Source organism: Anopheles maculipalpis, chromosome X (assembly GCF_943734695.1).
Source record: "Anopheles maculipalpis chromosome X, idAnoMacuDA_375_x, whole genome shotgun sequence".
Taxonomy (NCBI): domain Eukaryota; kingdom Metazoa; phylum Arthropoda; class Insecta; order Diptera; family Culicidae; genus Anopheles; species Anopheles maculipalpis.
In genome coordinates this window covers 2917556-2938753 of record NC_064870.1, presented here as the reverse complement: position 1 = coordinate 2938753, position 21198 = coordinate 2917556, and the positions used below count along the sequence as shown (strand labels likewise).

General features: G+C 49.1%; 4 protein-coding genes across 4 annotated transcripts in view; 2 read left to right on the top strand and 2 right to left on the bottom strand.

Moving 5' to 3' along the window:
• Positions 1 to 21198, top strand: part of LOC126556132 (fasciclin-1) — a 353811-nt gene that overhangs the window by 89256 nt on the left and 243357 nt on the right. The gene's annotated exons all lie outside the window — the stretch shown is intronic.
• Positions 1 to 21198, bottom strand: part of LOC126558010 (26S proteasome regulatory subunit 6A-B) — a 309006-nt gene that overhangs the window by 124029 nt on the left and 163779 nt on the right. The gene's annotated exons all lie outside the window — the stretch shown is intronic.
• Positions 1 to 21198, top strand: part of LOC126558163 (uncharacterized) — a 481612-nt gene that overhangs the window by 452996 nt on the left and 7418 nt on the right. The window lies entirely within an intron of this gene.
• On the bottom strand, positions 265 to 18454 carry LOC126556624 (homeobox protein Hmx-like). Its single transcript, XM_050212002.1, has 4 exons — positions 17457 to 18454; positions 2639 to 2754; positions 798 to 1182; positions 265 to 693 (listed from the first exon to the last, which is right to left on the bottom strand). Exons 1-4 carry the CDS (start codon positions 18452 to 18454, stop codon positions 381 to 383), a joined length of 1812 nt encoding a protein of 603 aa, XP_050067959.1. The 3' UTR covers positions 265 to 380.

The window sequence follows — 21198 nt, the reverse complement described above, 5'->3', positions numbered from 1 at the left end:
TATTTAATTTACTACTTTTAGGTCGATATATCATTTACTAGCTTTAGTATTCCAGTGGTTTCGTCCCGAGGCGTAGCATACATCTAGGCGCGTTAAGTAGTCGAAGATTCCGTAACCCCGCTACACGAAACCGAATGGGTGTCCCTCTGTATATTTAATACCCGCGATTATGCATGTAGTTGTTAGTATGTTTGTGTGTGTATGTGTGTGTGAATATCATTTCCCTATCCCCCCCCGTCCCTCTCTCTCTCTCTCTCTCTCTCTCTCTCTCTGTATCATAATGCATATAAAGGAAGTCCGAAGGTGTGGCTAGTGTGGTACGGGTGATCCCCCTGTACCACTTACCCGAGCTGTCCAACGTCGGCTCCCGGTAGCCTCCATTACACTAGCGACGAGAGCGGTGGTCGTGGCGGTGAACCGGCACGGGCCGCCGACGTCGTGTAGTAAAGCTGCTGCGAGTGTGGATGTGGAGGAGGTGGTACAAAGCCACCGGTCGCACCCTCGTGGTAGAGTACCGGGACCCGCACCAAACGTTGCGCGGCGTGCGCCATATTGGCCATGTTGGCTGCCTCCAGCTCGGCCGCTAGCTGCCGTTTCCACTTGTTCCGCCGGTTCTGGAACCAGATCTTTACCTGCGTTTCGGTAAGGCGCAGGGACGCCGCCAGTCCGGCACGTTCCGAGGAGCTGAGATAGCTGTCAGGATGAGGATAAAATGGGTTTTGCGGATCCGCAGTTAGTAGGAGCGTGCGAGTGCGCGGGGGGGAGGAGGGGGGAGGGGTGGCTCATCGAACACTTACCGTTTCAGATCGAAGGTAGACTCGAGCTGGAACACCTGCGCGCGCGAAAACACTGTTCGCGTTTTCTTCTTTCGCTTCGCCTGCATTGCACTGCCGTTGGAGTTTGGTGAGGCCGAATCGGACGGGCGATCACTTTCGTCGTCCTCTTCGATGATTTCCTGCCCGTCGTCGTCCGACTCGCAGTCATCACCGTTGCTAACGCCACCGGAACCGCCCGGTCCACCGCCGGCACCGGATCCGCCCATTCCAACCAGTCCGCCCGTACCACCGCAACCGGTCGCACGGCCGCCAAGAAAGGCGGGATGTGGCGATGGGGACTTTGATTGCTGGGAAGGGGGTGGTGTCAGCGAGGGTGACTGGTTTTCGATCGCATTGGCGGAGTTGTCTGCAATGAGAAATTCGGATACGTGAGAATTGGAAATTAAGGAGAGGAATGGCAGTATGGACTTTATCCCTGAAGAAGGTATTACAAGTATACATATGTCCAGGAGTATGATTTGATAGGAGGTCCTGATTTCATGATGAGTTGGATGGGTGTAGGAAGTGAGTCATTCAACACTGAACAGTTAAGTCCAGCTGTCAGGCAACCGAGCAGAACAAAATTGGCACCGTCTGCAAAGGAACAGCCATCCGGATATGATAGCAGCAGTACATAACTATGACGCTTATGCGCTTTTATCCTAGGATACCGAGGTCATCATCATACCGGTAGAATAAGTGGCAACTCCTGACGACCTGGAATGGAATAACGAAACAACACCCAACAACTTCTTGCTACTGCGTTCCACTCCTCTTCAGACAGGTCCAGACCATGCCAGGTCCAGGTCCCATGCGTCTAAGCAGTCTACTCCTATTTCTCACGACCCCAAACCAGGATCGGCTGGACGGTAAGGGTTTTGCACCACCAACAGTCGTTGCACCAAGGCAAGCGAAAACTTTCCACTACAAATCGGTAACCGTATTTTAGGTTAAACTAGCTTTAACCTAACCAGCCGAGGTACTTTAGTTTCGTCAGCCGTTTGTTGCCTCATGTTTCGCCGCTCGGTGCGGAATGGGTGACCCGGGGGAGGGGGGGGGGACTGTAGTATGTACTTACCTTCCATTACCCTTTAATTTACTCCCGAAAGAGCTAGAGAACGGGCTTCACGTTTCATGCCGGCCCAGTGCAGCGCAAAGACCGTTTTGCACTGTCCGGTGCGGTGTATGTCAGAACACAAACACACACAAACAAAAAAAAGAAGACTCTACCCGCCTGCGTCGTCAGCCGTCGGGCAAGGTCGATGCAGTTGAAAGTACCCTGGGAAGCCATAGGAGTCCGGGCGCACCTTGCCCATGCCCGCAAACTTCGCCGCGAGTGTGTCTTTTTGGAGAGATTTAACACTTTACCACGAGGGAAGCCATACCGAGGCGTGCAGTCACCGACACTGAAACAGTGTACACACTCCGTTTTGTGCTAAGCCTCTTAAAAACTGTTTGCTCAATAGTTTTGCAAATAGTTACTGCTGCTAAACACGGCAACCCGCCACAACCGGCTCCAGCCAGGGCCGTTGATTGTGTGAAACACACCAAAAAGTCCAAAGCAAAGCGGTGCAGGTGATGTGAGCATTCTGATACTTCCGTTCTTGTGTTGTTGTTGTTGTTGTTGTTTTACTTTTCTCTTCCCTCGTTCCCTCGTTTCTAGCGTCCGGTTAGGGAGGCTCAGCTAAATTGATTGTGTAGTGGCGGAGGAGTATGGCTACGGGTAGTGTGACCCTAGAGTGAGGATTTTCGGGAACTCATCGTCAGTGTAAAAGGAAAACTTAAAAACGTTAAAAATGAACGTTAGTCCTACCGGTACTTACCGTTGTTGGGGCTGTGGAACGGCATCCGATGCGACGCCGGTGGCCAGGGCCAGCCGGGTGGGCAAAGAGCTGCATACCGATTAGCAATCGCACTCCACTGTGACATGAATCCCAATCTGCGAACGGTGGGATGGGTAAGAGTGAGGCAAAACATTAGTACGAACGACGCTGCTAGCTGCTTAAACGATTCCATGTGACGGAAGTTTTCCGCGACACGCAGGGGAGGCTGCCCGTATGATCGGAAGGGTGCAGATAGCCAATGATTGAAAGCAATGAATGTCGATTGGAAATTGAAGATTAGTCCCTAAACAGGCACGACAATAGATCTTTTGCAACTTGACTCACCCTAGCGTACCTTCCCTAGCCGCGATGAGGAGGAGAGGGGGAGGGGGGGGATGAGCATAATTGAGGTTAGTTGCGCTCTACGTTAAGCAAGCAAAAACAGGGGTTCTGCTGGATATTTTTAATACACTTCGCTCTTTTCTTTTTTTTTGCATTCTATTCTTTACGAATCTGGCACAAAAGTCGTCTAGTTTGAAGAGGGGTTAGACGGACGCACTGAGTCACAGAGTCCTCTTGCAGCAATTGCCGAGGGTACCATTGGTGGCTTCCAGTGTGCACTCACGCCATCTAGACGTACAGCAATGCCCAGCAAGAGATACATAACCAGCGTAATCTTGAGGTTAGCGTCAGCAAACTACATCTTCCCAGCTGAGCGCAGCCCAGCACATCCAACCCGTGTATACGTACATAAATGTTTGCTTTCCAACGTCCTGGATATCGGATAGGATTGATTCCGGGAAGAATACAACAACCAAGAAGGCAAGGACACGCATGTTGTACATCGTCGACCGTCATCAAAAAAGAAAAGAAAGCAGGGGCTGGCACAGCCAGTTGCCCCGGGGTTCGGGAACTTGTTGACGTGTGATTATCCTTGGCTTATGCTGCCCAACAACCAAGGTACGAACAAAACGTGTTGGATTCCTTCGTGACGTTTTCCTTGTGCCTTATGTTTCCCAGTCTCTCTCCCTCTGTTCCTCTCTCTCTCTCTCTCACTCTGTTCTGCTATGGTTACGCTCCAGGACACACATAGCAAGGGAACATCATGGTTGGCTTACGGCACCCGGAAAACGGGGTTTTCCGTTGCGATGCCAACCGGTGCCGCCTGTGTGCATGCGTGTGTGTGTGTGTGTGTGTGTGTGTGTGTGTGTTAGTGTGTCCAGTTGAATGAAGATAAATGTAGCCCAACTACCGTCATCTCACATCCATCCATTCTCATCAGCGTACGCTTGGCAGGGCCCAGGGATTGGGGATCAGGGGGTTAAGGGCTACGGCTTCGATTATAATAGCCCAGGTTATCGTGTATCGGGACAGTGTGCGCAAATCCGGCTCACGGCTCATGTCGAGCAACGGGTTCCAATAAATTATCCGATGTAATGAGAAGATCCCTTCGCAGCGGGGAAAAGGGGCTTTCGCAGGATCCATTTGAATAAATTTCACACCCGTCGGTAGGGAGCGGGATGCGTTGTGTAACCCTTTTCCATTTGAGTGCTGTTTTAGTTTCTCATTATGTAGCTTGTTCGCCCCGTGGTTTGCTCTCTTTCCAGCGCTCTTTTGCGCCCATTGATGCGCCCATTATTAATTTCCACTCACCCGGGGCCGCCCGTGTCCGTTTGCAGTTTTTGCTGCAAAAGCTCGCAAGCACTTCAATGGACCCAATTGAGGCGAAGCATAATCGTCTATATAAATAGAGTGGTTTTGAAGGCTTAAAAGGATCCGACGGAAGTCGGCATATTTGAGGTAGGCTCTACTATATAAATGAGTGAAGCAACAACAAAAAACACACACACACACAGTTTTAACACGAATAGAAAGAGTTTGATTGCAGTCAAACGAAACCAGTTCGAAAACTTTTGCCCAAACAAAGGCCCTGGTTCGTGTTCGAATCAGCACTCAAACACGCTAAATGACGCCATTTTGTTTTGCTTCTTTTTTGTTGTTGTTGGGTTTCTGGATATCTATTTCTTTTTGGTTGCCAAACTAGAACAAAGTAAAACACATTTGATAACATATCGTCAATAAACGATTTTTTTTTTGGCGTTGCCCCCCCACCAAAAACAATCAAACCCTCAATTCCGCCATTTTTTTGTGCAATCTACACGAGAGTTTGCTAGAATGTAGAAACGAAAAAACGAAATCTCCCGCACAGTGGATCGTTTCAAATCGATCCGATGCGTCCACTTAAACCGGGTACTTATCGGTAAAGTTCCGTGCCTGGAGGACTCGATTTTAATGGCGCTTTTCCCACTAAACAATGGCGTTGTAGCGTGTGTAGGCGGTTCTGTTTTTTTTTTTGCTTACTACTTCGGCTGATGTTTACTATTCCAATCATTCTTCTTTTTTCTACTTCTTCCCTCTAGTACGGGTAGTGTGCTGTATGTGTGTTTGTGTGTGTGAGAGAGAGAGAGGGAGAGTATCCCGTGGGGCGAGGATCAAATTCTGGATTGAAAAATAAAAACTTTCAATTCTTGCTACACCGCTTGAAACGTTCCCATTCGGGGGGTTGGCGTGCGGATGCGCGGTAGTGGAAGAAAGTAGCCACAACACAAAGAGCGTCTCACGGAGTGATGGTGGTAGTGTGCTGTGTGCTGGTAAATTGGAACGACCATTTTATCGATCCCTGTATTGGGGTAGTTCGATTTGTGGACGCTGTGTTCGTTCCTTGTTCGCTGCTACGCTACAGGGATGGAGCTAATCAAGGTGGCAGACAGTCAGGAAACGGCACTTGCAATTTGTTGTGCGGTTTTTGTGGTTTTCTTATGGCGCTGGATTTTTATAGCAACTTGTTTTTTTCTTCTTTTTTTTCGTTGTGTAACCAAGCAGCCATCTTTGCCTGACGTTGCATGAGGATGCTGCTCCACAGTGTCCTACGGCCGCTTAATTGACTATTGAAAAATACTTCTCGTTCGTTATGTAGCGGATGTTTGTCCCGACAATTTCCTCAGACAAACCTAGCACTGTGTGCTTGATGAGAAATTTTTACAATCTTACAATACACAGCTAATAAAGGAGAATGGAGAAAAAAACAAACTCCAAGAGATGGAACGAGTCGATGAAGTCATCGTCTGTCGTCTTTTACGTCCTGAGAAGCATTAACTTTTCGACTGACAAACGACAATGAAGGTAGAAAGGCGTACCCACTCCACTCCGGTTGTTGACTCGTGTAATTTGCTGCTGAAAAATGTGCCCTTTGCTTCCATGCACCGTACCTGCAACATGCCTGCTACCGCGCCGCAGCTGTGCCGTCCATGTTCAGCCTCCGTCGCTCCGGAAATCCCTCTCGATTTTCGATGCTTGAAAGACTATTAACGCTAATCGCATTAACAATTAGCGCTGCATTGATTGTATTTTTCGGTGCAACGTGTCGCACACAAACCAGTGTCATTAATACCGGTGTTATGATGTGTGGTAAATGTGCGTGAAGAGATCAGGCATTACACAAGCTTTGCGTTGCGCGATCGTACCCGCAAGGAAAATGGTGGATATATGCTGTTGAGGAGTTGAGGTTTCGCGGCGCACTGCTTCGCTACCGAGCTGAACCGTAAAACAAATGCCAACAGGCACGCCACCGGATTAACGCCACCAAGACACCGGCAGAATGTGTCGTCGAGGTGTATCCGGTGGGCCAGCGACAATCGCAAAACCAAGAAACGACATTGTTGAAAAGAACGCCCAAGCCATCGCAGGTTATTGATTGTGAAGCCCACCAACTGTGGCGAACGGGACGCGGCACCTCGCCGATGACACTCCGCCCAACGGGTCTTCCGTACGGAAGACGGCGTAAGCTAAAATGAGGTTAGGAAGCGGTTTGTCTGCTTCCCCACCCCGGGTTGGGGCCGATTATTATTCTTTAGGTGGTGCGGTGTACCTAAGACACTAAGCACGAACAACCCGCAGCAACCCGGCAGCAGCGAAAAGGTCACACTGTCAACTTACCATGTGCGCGTACCGAAAGCGCCCGACTGCTAATGTACCGTGGCAGGTGTGCTCCAGGATTACCAGGTGGGTCTCCACCGAAATGGGCCCAAGCAAGGGGGTAAAGGGTACGGAGATGGTGGCGAAGGCGTTGCACAAGCGCTCCCAATCTGGTTTCGGTCTATAATCGAGACGTTTTGCTAATGCCCCGCAGGGTTCAAGTGTGGACGTAAGTCTCCTGTCAAAGTTCAGCTGCTCACTTGAGGTGCTGCACGTCTGCAGCATTAGTAGACCTGAAGACGTTTTGCTTCGCTGCTAGCTGTTAATTGTTTCTTGCTCTTGCTTGCTAGTAACTTTCAACCATTGCTCAGGTCCAGTCCAGGGTCCAGACTTCAAGAATTGCGTATTTCAATGTATATATGAGCATTACAACGCGATACCTCTGATGCTCTGAGTTCTGAGTACAGCTGAGCAAGAGTGCGTTATATTTTGAATAGCTTTTTTATTTTCTCCCTCAATATCCAAATCTCCCAAATCGTGTTTTGCGTCCATTTTGCAAAGACTTCACATTTTGTGTCACGTTTTCCGTTCCATTGTATTGTCTGTCCGTATCTTTGCCGTACGCTGAATAACTCAACCACACGTACCCGGGTCAAAAACATCCGTGCCGAGTGGCCACACACGTCACCATAAATCATGCATCCACTTATTAGGCCCCAGGAGCCGTCAGTTTGTCCGCAGCGTGTACCGCAAAACCAACCGAAAGATTAATAAATTAAAAGGCGTCACCCCGGACGCCGGACTGCTGCCTGCTGCTCCATCGTCGGTGTCCTGGATGTACCGAGTGCGCATGCATGAGACAGCCTCTGCAAACACACACACACACACGCACACGGACTTGCAAACACCCCTTGGTCCAATCGTCCCTAAAACCGCTCACACCACGGCACTCATAAGTAACGATTTAATGATGTTGTCCAGATAGCTCGTAAAAACCGTGCTTGCACCGCAATTGACTATTTCCGCTCGGGGCTGACAGTCTTGCCTACTCACTGTTCCAGACGAGTTGCAAAGGTTTGGTTTTTGGACTATCCCTTAAAAAAAAAAAAAAAAAAAAAGGGAGCGCTTATGAACGTTCGTTCCTGCTCCAGCTTACCCAAATGGCTGGGGTGGTTCCTCGTGAGAAACCGCTAAACCTCAGCACCCCTAGCTAGTAGGAAAGGCACTAGAGTGGCCGGATGGAGTGGAGTGATACGCTTGACATGCACGGAAGCACGCTCCCCTCGTGCGTTGGGAAACGTAGGCGTAAACGTAAATAATGGTGATAATTTATTGAATTAGGCACGGTAAAAGTGCGTGTAAGTGTACCATTAATGGTGTTTAGATGGAAGACGCTGTCATTTAATTGACTTCAAGAGTTGGGGAGAGATGACTTTTCCTGCCCTCTGGTAGCGTTGGGGTAGAGTGTGATACATCTAATTGGCAGCCATTTTGCTGGTACATCTTCCGGGTGGATCTTGTGTGTGTGTGTGTACATTTAGATTATAGATTGTCAACGTGTTTGGTTGTTCCTGATGGAGAAATATCATTCAAAATGGCGATGTTTTTTCTTTGAAGTCTTTCGAAAGAAGATGTTACTTACTGCTGCTTAGTAACTCAGTCTACTACTTAGAAACTCAGTTTAGTAAACATTAATCAATTTCCACAATGGATTCCGAAATGGTAGATGACTATCCAACTGGTGGCTAAAATGGCAGCTATTCATCGTGTCTCTGCTACCAAGCAAGATCTTTATACCTGTCATCACTTGATCCAAGTGACGTCACCAACCTTAGAGACTTGTCACTCAAGAGACCTCGTCGTTCAAAAGACCTCACCGATCTTGAGGACTCGTCTACCACGGGAACGTACAAAGGATCTCTTGAGCCAAAAAACTTTATCGTTGAGAGGTCCTCACGGTCCAAAGAACTTCGTCGTCTAAGCAAGGTTCAAAGTCGCGGAACGCCACTGCCATTTTTTGGCTTCCTTGACGTACTAGTTGAAAAGTCCTGCTTACGACTTGACAAAATGAACGGTGTGCATTCACAAATATCATGCCGTCGGGTTTTACAATTGTCCAAAACACACCGATTCTTGTACAGCGCAGCATCATCAACTCTGTTCACTGACGCTAAAGCACAATAGCAAACGCACTTGCAAAACAGGCGCCAGCACAGAACTCAGGCATTTAAACACACAGGCGGTACAGACTTTTTATTTTTTGCAAAATCCAATAACCCGTCGGCGAACGTTAACCGTGCTTTTTTATCACTTTCCAATCGAATCTAGCGAAAGAAGAAATAAATTATTGGTCGCGACCAGCGTCCAGCACCTGCCCATACAGCCAAGGTGACGAATAATGGCTTCCAATTGGCGCCGCACGTCAGCTAAACCGAACAACGTATACGCCCGTTGGGCATTGTCGGTTTACCAGACATCGGCTACACATAATTGCGAATCGCTGCTTGTAAATCGGTCACCATTTGATTGCACATTATTACGGGCAACTGCGTAAAACAGGAAAGAGCAGCCATTGGTACCGCCACTTCATTGCGAAAACAAACATACAAGCAAGCAAACAAACAAAACAAAAAAATCCCAAACACTGTACTCCCGTTCCGGCAATCAGTTAAAATTCGCCCCGGACGCTCTTAAAACGCTAATTGTCGTCGATTACAAATAAAAAAAAGACACACACAAAACGCCGCAGAGAAGACAACATCCTGCATCTACTCACACATCGATCGAGAGACGAAGAGAGAGTGTGTGAGAGAGAGAGTGTGTACAGACGCACTAAATGAGTGCCCGGAAGCTGGTAGGCAATCACACTAAGCTCCGTCATGTCATTGCAACAGCACAACCGGCAAGGACTCTCTACCACTGTGGACCTCCCTGACAATCTGTCTAACCGGTGAACTGAATCGGTGTACTGCACACACACACACACATGCGCTAGGATGTGTAAAACATTCAGCCTGGGTGTGTGTGCGCCAGGACTTTGCGTACTACGTGCTGAAACGTCACGGTTAGCATCGAGAACGCACCACAAGCTACCTTTGCCCACACAGAGACAGACCGCTTTTGTCGCGCTCATTGTCGATCGATCGGCCCATTGTGCTGGGCCCGGGGTACACACCACTCCCCATTAACCCCTGCTCCGCTTCACTTTGCCAGTTTGTCTGGATAGGGGTTGACAGTTTTGTGCGGTGTGGATGCTGCAGATGCCTCTACCGGAGGACGCACTTGATGATGAGTTTGTCATCGGGACTGACATCGATTAATCGCTCCTGCAGGGGCCGCACAGGACGTTGGGATGGAGCGGGATGCAAATGGAATCACTAATTGTGCCGATGAAAGGACTGCTGTTCAGCTCGTTCTATGTGTGCATGTGTAATGGACGACTTGCAGTAGTACAGACATGGAGCAATCAGAGTGTTTTTTTTTTTGTCGGTGTGCGCATGGATTGACATTGTACTACGACTAATTGCACACTCATCCAACACATTCCCTGCGGCTAGCACGACACAAGCTTGCCTTTGACACTTTGGGAGCCCGACGACAGCATCGGGAGCGTTCCTTGACAGGTGCCCAGGAACGCTACAGCCCGCCATATTGCTGCCTTCACTAGCAAATTGTACTATCGCTCTGTGCCTCTGGACCCGATTGTTGTATGTGTGTGTGTGTGTGTGTGTGTGTATATGCATAGAAAATAATCGATCGATAGTTTGATGCTCGCACAGGCACGACCAGCGAGGTGCCAGCCAGAAATGGTGGTTTTTCGAAACTCATCAAAATGCGACACCTGCATATACCGTACCCCACAAAATTGGATGGATGCAAATCTGCTCAACCACACAACACAGCTCACGTCGGGTCACATCCTTGCGTGACTCCGTGTACGGAGAAAATCAATCACCGCACAGGCCGCCATTCGAGTACGCATTTTGCGCATCGTTTTTTTTTACCACTTTGCTACCGAGCGCTGCTGTGCGTGTTGCCTACGATGCCGGCGCTAAAAACGCGCGGTACGGGTCGGCACATTTGTGTGATTGAATCGTCCCGGGCTGGCAGGTGCATGCATGCCCCAGCCTTCTCGACGCTAAAAATGTCCTATTTTCTTACCACCCCCCCCCCCCCCCCGCCATCCCTCTCCCTCACCTTCTGCTTCTCTTCTTCACTTTTTTATTTCTTCCCACCACCATCTGCTCATTTTCCATTGACGCTAACAGTCGTAAGTGCTCACTTAATTTTGCTGGATTTCAATCATTCTTTTTTAAATTTTTCCTCCACGCCCCCCCTCCTCATCGATGCATTTTCATTTAGCTTCCATTCATCTACACCAACCCCCTCCCCCCTTCCCCGCACTCTCTTTCTCCTCGCTTCTCTCTCTCCCTCTTCAATTGAATGGGATTTACGGGTGGGAGTAACTGTGTGTCTAAGAAGGAAAGAAAGAAGCGATCACTTGCGGGTATTCCTAGAGGGAGATTTTTTTTTCCTGTAAGCGACCGTGTGGCCCAAATGCACACACAACATCTTTGATCGCACGAAGCCCCGTTTGCAGCGGGGTGCGGTTACCAACTGCTGCAGGGGTGTCATAATCTTGCGTGTCTTTTCAATTTCCTTTAAACGAAAATAACATAACCATTAGGCGCACGCAGGCGGCTTCGGCTTTCGGGTGGAGTGGCGCGTGTGTATTCTCTCCTTTTTTCAATTATGTTGATTGATCTTCTTTTAAGATTTGTGCCTCTTCTTGGAGGATGGAGGTGGGTTGGTAGAGTTGTTCTTTGTTGTAGTTGTAGTACCCTTAGTGCTCTTCCCGGGCCTACTCGCCACCACCGTCAAACCATCGCAGGCCCATTGTGTGGTTTGTGTGGATGAAGCTGAAAAGTGAGCACACAGATTTGACTGTGTGTTTCGTCTCGGGGTGGGTGCTAGACGCCAGAACAAAACACGGCAGAAAAAGTACGCCAAACGATACTCATCTTCTTGACATAACAGACACACACACACACACGTACGGCGGCTCTCTTCCGACGAGGTGGGGCATGTAAACGGTGTCCGACCCGGGGAAAAACCCTTCCGCGCGCCGAGCGCGGATGAGTTTCTGCAAATTATGCCGAACGAAACAACAAACCTCTTCCCCCCGCGATTGCTGGGCCCTTTTTCCTCCTGTTTTTGGACCCTATTTTGCGCCAGCAAAAGCCCACAGCACGTGGAGTGAGCGAAGCGGCAAAAACAAAAGGCCTCAGTAGCGAGCTTGCTTCAACCCGGCTGCCTCTCCCCTGCCCTCCAGAATTTTGAACCACCGGCACCCACGGACCGTTGAGCTCCAGCTGTGTGTAAAACCGCTGCGCCACTTTGTTGTTAACTTATCGCTTGTTTCATTCGCCAATTTAGGCGGGCAGTGGTGAGCCCGGTGCAAAAAGGACACGGAGTCGCTTTTGTTTCGATTTGTTTTGCGGTAGTCTCGCCGCGACTGGCGAACCGTTTTGTGAGCTAAAACCGTTCGGAAAAATCAGCATTCGCCGTCTTTACCGTCGCCACCAGCCCGCTTCACGACTCATTTGACCGGTTGAAGAAATTAGACCGGGCGCGCACGCCCGCCCGAGCGGCTGACTTGTGCCGCAATATTGCTCATTTCATGGGTGGTGAGGAGTAGGAGGAGGAGGAGGAGGAGGAGGAGGAGGAGGATGAAGGGGGGGGGGGAGGGGATGGTGAGAGGGGGCTTTTTGCTACCAGTGTTTGTTTTTTTTGTTTTCGCCTTGTAAAATGGCTGTGCTGGTGTGCTTTGTAAGGCCGTTTATTTGTCTTTGGCTTCTGTTGTTTTTTTCTCTCTTCTTGTTGGCCCTATCGCTCGAGGCAAACCGAACATAACAATTAGTGTAAATACAAATTAACCGTTATCATGATTAACGTTCAATTGACATTGTTGCTCACTGGAAGGTTGAAAAAAAAAAGCAACGATGCACCATGCAAGCGCTATGAAAAATGGCCACAAATTATGCCTATTATAGCAAAAGTATCCATTACGGAAAATAAAAAACAAAACAAAAAAAACTTGTAAGCTTAATTGGTCCTATTAGCGCGGCGAATATGTCTGTGTGTGAGCGTATGTGCGTGTGTATGTTTTGTTAATGTTAATAACAAATTATTTCCCTGCCAGCTGGACACTCGATGTATCATTTAAAGTGAGTAATTAAATGTAAAGGGCTACCGGGATGGATCCCAGTATTGCAGTAATTGAGTTGGATTAATTATAAGAGCTTGATTCCGCGTAATGAGGGTCAAATCCTTACTAAATTTTGCAGTGCACAGGTTTATCAAACACTTTAAATGCACGCTTTAAACTATAATCGATCAATTTGCATACCTTGCAGGCTCTTTACGGAAATTGCTCCTGTTGCTATACAAAATTATTGAAATCGATGTGGAACTGTCAAAAAACAATCCAACGAGTGCGATTGTTCCATGTAGTAAGCTTGAGTATTCGATCAGGTTCTGATCAAGCGGTTTTAAAGCTTAAAAATTTCTCAAACATTTATCAGAAGCAGAATCTTTGGGCTTTGAAGTTTCCCTTTGAAGCCTTACCTTTTCTTGCCACTCAGTACTGCAATAAATCTCCATCGGTAGTAATTAAATTAAAACCACTGTCGGCATTAAACGTTTTGTCGCCGCCAAAAGGTGCCGACGGAGCCGTTTCTGCCGGAAGCTATTTGTCGTCTAATTCGCACCCGGCGCGTTAATAAAACGGTTTGCCTCGGGGCATGTAGTGTTGCATATGGCCGGAAGAGGGCTTACACGTACGAGATTAGGAGGTTGTTTATTTGTAGGGTCAAGCAGCTTTGCAAAAAATAAATATCATCGAGTTCGAAAGAGCGATAAGTGTAGCGCTTGCTCGTTGGTTGAAATTTGAAATTGAAAGCACCCGCGGCTATGGCCTAATGCCTGTAACGTATCCGTACACCGGTGGAGATGGGCCGATGGATTAAAAATTCTATTCCATTTCACTTTAACAACCCGGTCCCGAAGCGGACCTTCTGATCGTACCGTGGGGATACACCCTTCATCCCATAATCCACGCTCGATAGCCAAAACTAGCTATTTACTTTGTTAATTAGTTTAAAATAACGCATTCCTACCTTGACTGCATCGAAGGAAAGATCGGAGGATACAAAAAAGAATACCCAGGGGCAAACAAACTCCATCAACGATATAGATAAGAGAATCGCGCTTTGATCCTTTCCTTTGTTAGAGCGAGAGCGCGAGCGAGCGCGCGCTCGCGCCCGAACGTTAGGCTACACGCACAGCTTAGTGGGATATCGAATTGCGGTGGCACACCGTCGCACGTGGCGAAGCACCGAACGGTGTTCGTAATGAAATTTCATGATTAACAAATTGATAATGATCGTACGGTGAGCGCAACGCATAAACACTCGTCCCTCCCCGACCGCCCCTGACGTCCCGGTAATTGGTTTCTAACCTTTGCCTCGCCCCCTTCAAACTACAAAAAAAAAAGAAAAAAGAAAACGGAAAGGAACATTCTAAAAGTGCAACCCCTCGCGGATGAAGATCGAGCGCGGCCGATAACGGTGACGGATCCGGACGGCGCTACATTATAGGAGCATTTAGCTGTCTGGTGGAATTTATTGAATTGCTAAAGTAGCGACGCGTAACCACGTGTTTTAGGGGGTTTATTTCCGTTTCTTTTTGCTTTGTTCGCATATAAAAATAAAAAGGTGAAGGAGGGAGGGGGGGGGGGAATCCAACAAACAACAACAAAACAAAAAACGTTTTGACTCGCTAATAATTCGTCCACCTTTAATTAACAAATCGCCACCGAATGATGTCGATGATATGCGCGCGCGCGTGTGTGACCCAAATGACAGCTTAGTAAGTCATTATTTCGCCCCAAACTACTCGCGATTAGCTGTCAGCTTGAAGGGGAGCCAAACTGTCAAAATGGTAAGCCAAAAAGGTAAACAAACAAACTAACCACATCGGTTGCTTCCCTTTTTTTTCCCCCCCTCCCGCAACGAACCATAACCGGGGTTTTTGTAAGCTTACATCATCCTCTATTTGGTGCGAAAAAGCGGGGGGGGGGTAGAGAGATGTTCGAAAAGGGGTGAGGTGCGGAAGACACAGAAAAGGCATAATATTTGACCTCGCCTAATAACGATACGGCTAATTTTGCGCAAATTAATCTGCAGCTAATTTGTGAAATGGAACAATAATGAGCCTATCGCATGTCGGATAATCGTTCCCGCATCGTACTTGCTCCCCGCACGGTGCGTTACGATTCGAGTGATTCGAGGGTTGTTTAGAGAAAAAGGCACGAAACCGAAAACGGACAAAATTGTATGGGAAAGAACACCAACCGAAAACCCATACGGATGATTCAGTGCGTTTCACTAGTGCTTTAGCTTAATCTAATTGCTTCTGGTGTCTATTTCGCGGCCGATTGTTTGACAGTTGACAGTTGGCGGTACGCAAATTGTATATTCTCAAGATCCATTTCCACTTACATCAGCTATAGTCGCCTATAGTGCGTAGACAAGTGGTAGGACTAAACATATTTATACCCCACAAAAGCCGTCGAATCACAAACGAAGCAGCCAATCGTCGAAAAACAATCCATGTCGTATAATCTTAAAAAATCGCTTCCCATCACCCCCGGCGGCGTTTTGTCCCACAGCTGCAGGGAGCGTCTTCGACAGCTCGCCCGAAACATGACACCGATTCGAGCGCTTTTCACTGGAAGGTGTCTTCCTCCGGGGCCTTTCCCCACGCAGCGTAAAATCTCGAATTAAGAATCCGCTGGAAAAGGTGGCAGGTAAATCCGCTTTACCCGCAAACCTGTCAGCCACTTAAACAAAAAAAAAACAACATTAGCTTGCCTAGGGAGCACCACTCGTCGCGGTTGCCTTTTGCTGGATGGGTCCTACGACTTCGGCGCTTAAAGCGATGTCTTTGCACGGAAGTTACTGATCCTTGCCCGGGTGGCAAGGATGTTGCAGTTTGTTGCCAAACAACGGTTCAACCGTGTACCGTGGCGTGTTCGAGTGGGCTAGATGAATGGCCTAAAACAAAAATGGGTGAGGAAAGATTTGCTTTTTTTGTTCATGCTTCTTTACAGAGTTGCGTTAGACTCAGCGCCCGGTAGGATGGTACAGCGATTCGGTTCTTGCGGGCTGTGTTTACCTTCACGCCTATTTGTTTGTATATTTCCATATTTAAGTAGTTACCACCCGCCAGTAGCAAAATTATCCGCCTTTATGTTTGTGTGTGTGTGTGTCTGCATTACCCTTACTTCTCACCGCTCTTCCAGCAATGTGAGGTTAGAAAGGTAACGGACGTAACAACAAACTGCACCGTACATCTGTCACCCCTCTGCTGCTCGGTTACTCTTCCGGCAAACCAGGTACCATTATAGCGAATTACTCCCAATTAGTCCAACGCATATCTTACGCAACGCTGTTAGCAGCACCAGATACACTGGCAAACATCAACCGTTGGCCTTCATCACCTTTTGATTCGTTCCCTTGCCTTGCGGGACCGAGGATTTTGCCGGCACCGAGGGACTAGTCTGCCGACAAGGGATGATCCGCTCGAAGAGCAAGAAAAATGGGATCTCCTGGCTGAGTCGTACTCGAAACACGCGACGGGTGGTCCTATTTTGGGATGCAGAATCCCAGGATCCGTGCCAGGATATTCGGGAACCGATCGAGCGAGAGCTGTGTAGAAACCGAGAACCACACAAACGGCATGCGTGTTGTGTCCTGCTTCTTTATTTTCCCTTTTTTTTTTTTGACAGCGTTGTAAAAGCAGTAGCTCTAGCAAAACATAATCTTAATTTGTTCATCCATTTTTGGCCCAACCTCGTATAAATGGCGGCACGGTTGATGCCACCAGCTCCTGCCGGGATCAGTCAATTTCCCTTACATACTTCACATGGATTCTGATAGATGGAAAAGACGCACAACCACACACGCACACTATCACTCAGAACAGTGACAATCAGCGGTAGTACAACCGCTCCAACCAAGCACAATCGGAAGGTGGTAGCAGCAGTGAAAACACATTAAATCAGAAGCAATACAAAGGAAGCAGTGCAACTCCAGACCGCTCCAGTGGCAGACATTGTCCGGGTCTGCTGGGACCAAAGCAAAGCACGCGGAAAGCGACTATCGACAGAATGACACCTTCGCTTACCGTCGCGAGAAGTAATTACTCGCGCTATCGTTCGCGCATTACCAACCAGGCCACAACCGCTGCGAGCGGATGAAAAGTCAAGCGGGCAAACGGGTAGATTTAGTGCCTGATGTCAAGCGTCGTTGTCTCGCTGCGGTGCTGTGATTCGAGTGGCAGTCGTTGCGCTTCGGTGTAGCGTCGTTGCGACACGGCAAGTGATTAGATGCCGTGCTCGCACGGTGTACCGCACCGTTCGACATGGGTTCTATGGCTGCATCGGTAATACGATTAAAAAACAAAGTTCCAACCATGGAATGGAGGACGTCGCTGGTGCTACATCTTTGCTGGCTGCTGCTTAAGTGTGTCGTCTTATCATTCACAGATACGGTAGGTACCTTGTCGAATTGGTGCTCATGTTGATTGGGTTCGAATGTCGGCAGGTGCCAAGCATCAGCATTGTATCACCGCTAGGAAGAGCGCACCGGAACACTCTTCAGGACTCTTAGCAGAAATACGTGCCAAGTTAAGCAACACCCCGAAAAGGAACAAGAATCGCTCATCAAGCACTAAGCAGCTATCGAATCGCGAATACTAACCGCTAAGCAATCTAACCTACCTTGACAACATGGCGGCATCCTGCGTGCTCGGCGTACCATTCGACCCAAGACTGACGGTACCGTTCGACACGGAGGCAGCGGCAGCAGCAGCAGCCGCCGCCGCCGACAACGGTAGCGACGGTACGGGCGTTATCACACCGATGCCCTTCTTCGAGACTGGCTCCGTCCGGCTCAGTATGCTCGAGATCGAGAAGCTAGTGTAGCCCGGATTGGTCGACGTTTTGCCAACCGTCGGCTGTACCGCGTGCGGTGACTGCTGCTGTTGCGTTTGCTGATGCGGTAGTTGATTGATATGCGAGTGAGGATGAAGCGGCGGATGCTGATGATGTGCGGGATGTTGCTGTTGGTGATGCTGCTGCTGCTGCTGCTGCTGCTGCGGATGATGGTGGTGATGGTGTTGCGGCTGCTGCTGCTGCTGCTCTGGAGGAGTTTTCGGGGGACTTAACCGTGAGTCGGGACTGTGGTTGAAGTTGTTGCTGGCGCTGTTGGTGCTGTTGATGGTGCTGTTGACCGGGTTGGCCGGTGCAGGGGCCGCAACTACCGGCGGCACATGGTAGGAACCGCAACCGTGCTGTCCGGCTGCCTGGGCAGCGGCTGCTGCCGCCTGATGATGCAGGGCGGCGGCGGCCGCCGCAGCCGCCACCATCGCAGAGTGATGCTGTAGAACAACACCGTGTCCACCGCCTGTTACTGCGTGCGGACTCAGGTGGTTCTGCTGTTGGTGGTGCAGCTGTTGTTGGTGTTGCTGCTGCTGCTGCTGCAGTGATTGCGTTGGTGAGTGCGTTGCTTTTAATTGTTGTGGTGGTTGTTGAGATGGTGTGGAATAGGCCGACTGCGACTGGTGGTGTTGAGTGTCGGGCGATGAGCGCTGCTCATCGTCACTGCCCGTCTGTCCCGGCTGGGGACTGTCGAGCGGCCGCGGACTTGGCTCCGGGCTTGACACTACGTTCACATCAATGTCCACCTCCGGCGAGGACATGTTCGCTTCCAGGTTCATGGCTATTAGCGAACTTAAACCGACTAAACTTGAACACAAATCACACACGCCCGATCTAGTCTATCGATCTTCACAAAAAAAGCACACTTTATACACAACCAAGCAATGCGGACTGCATAACTTTTAGGCGACAAATGAACTGTTTATGCGATTTCAGCCCAGCTGAATAGTGATCTCCCAGCGGAGAAATACTGTTGTTGTTTGCGACGGTTTGCAAGATTTGTTTGTTGCGTGTCGCGTTTTGCTCTACCGCGGTATATGGGAAAACGGCTTCAAAATCGCCCAAATCGCTTCAGTCAGCCACACACGAACGGCGTGTCGAGCGCAATGCGAACCTTTCAGGCGCACGACCCTGCCACAGTATACACTATCCCGAGGTTTTTAGTGCACACGGTAACGCCACATTCGCCTACACACACGCGCGCACACAAACACACACAAAGGCTCACATACACACGCACACACACTTCCACACACGTACTGGTCGACTTCGCACGACAAGTACCTTCGCTTCGGCGCTCCACTCACACTGTATCCCCTTTTCCTTTCTTCTTGTTTTTCTTTTCCTCTTGCTGTTTGGCGTATTCGATTGACTTTCTCTCTCTCTCCCTCTCTTTCTCTCTCACACGCACACTCTCCTGCACGGTCGGATACACGGCACTGTACGTAAATAAATCCGCAACGCGACGGTATGCCGGCGTACGCCTTCTCTGCACTCCAGCAGGCAGACGGACGGGACAGCTTGTTGTTGACTCGACGACGGGTGTTCAAATGATAAAAAAAAACCCCAGCAGAACGGTAAAACAAAATTAACAAACAAACCACACCGTGCCGCGCAAAACTAATGGTGGCCCGCAGGCAGCCCCGAGCTTTGTTTTTCTTTCGCCTTGCAGTGCGCGAATGAACGGCAAGGATTCGCCCAAACCCGACCGTTCCCTGGGTTTGTCGGTTTTAGCTTGAACGGCGCGTGAACGGGACCGTCCGTGCGAGGCTCGTTGTCTCGCTTTGTTTGCTGCGCAGGGTGGTCTCTTTCACCCGCCCGCCCAAAGGTAGGAGCCGTCCCTGCATCGTTATCCTTCGGCTTCCGGTTGGGCGGAGCTACGCCAGCTGCAACTGCTTAGCCAATCACAGTACAGAAGCGCTTTCAAGGGGCATCACACACTTCCATCGCGTGGAGCATCCAGAAGCGTCCAGGCGTCCTGGCCGCAACGCCACGGTCTGTCTCGCTTCAACCACCCGGCCACCGGGCTGGTCTCTTTTCCGCGCGTTTCAGCAAATTTTTTCACCAAACCGGCAAACACTTTACACGCGCCCAAGGATCCGGATCCCGTCCAGCACCAGCCGTTAGGGGTTAGGGCAGAAGGCGCAGCCCGGAAGTGGGCCGCAAAAATCAAAAACAAATTTAAAGTACATCATCTTGTCAATTAATCCGTTACGGCGTCCGGTTCGCCCGTTGATTGAGGCGATTTGCTGCCTGCCTGGAGGGGCAGCAGTTTGATGCGGTGGGGTTTCGGGGCGCCTCGGAAGTTGGAGCTGGCGCGTGTTGATGGATATCCTACGGGCATTCCGGCTATTCGAGCGGGTAAGTAACACCATCTTGCCCTGTAAGTGCAATCAATTGCTGGACACCACCAAACGGCACACATCAAACAAATGTTCACCAAAGAAAATTCACCCAACACACACACACACATGCAGATGCAGAAGCACATATGCGCCGGATTGCGTCCATTTTCGCGGACAACACAAGCACTGGGTGGGGCGTTCCGGCACACAGGGCCACGGAAAACTCGAGCGCGAAAGCGAGAACGCACGAGATACGTTGGCAAATGTACGCGAAACTTCATCCCGCCAGGCCCGAAACGCCAAAAAAAAACGCCTTGCGGAAAAGCAAAAGACATAGTTGATTGTATATACATATAGGCGCACCTTCACGGACCTTACCCCGTGCCAGGACCGAGGGGAATTATGTACAGGAGCAATTTGTAAGCGTTTTATTGTTGCACTCGGACTTCTTTGTGATTTTCCTGCGCACCGGCAAAGTGTTTTTGCAGCGGGTATTCTGAAAGAATCGTCGTAGGTTTTGTTGCTGTAGTTGTATGATTTTTGTAATTTGCCAGCCAAAGGGTGGCCGTCGGAAGCGATTGCCTTGATCTTGTGTAAGTCCGTTTGTCGTAGAGTTTATAAATTAGGTTGCCTAGTTGATTCGCAAAAGCTTGATAAACTGCACATTCCGTTTGCAAGAGAGTATTACATTGCCGTTGTCTACTAACTCCATTTTGTAAGATACGAATGAGATCTTAAAGATTCAAAGCCTTTTTGCAAAAGACTCAAACTCCATTTTAAATACTTGCAGGGAGTCTCTGACATGAAGAGAGTCCTGGTATATCTGCTAAGCTAACTCCTATGTCATGTTTCTTTTGCCTCTTCCTCTTCTGCTTCTTGATATCTGTGTTATTGGTAAGGTCCGCTAGTAGAATACAGCTTCCTGGATCTTTGACAACTAATCCACAAGAACACATCATACCATACAGAGCCCTAAGCCCTGCGTCACGGATAACTTAAGCCGTATGTCCCGTAGATAGATCTGTCAGTTGAATCATTTGTTTACTCCACGCGAGATACCTCGGATTTGTGGAAGAGAAACCAAAACTCTACTGCTGAGATTAAATGATTCCAACTCCTAACCGAATAACCAACAACTCTTCAGCTTTCCAAGCTCCACCGAAGAATCCAAATCACTT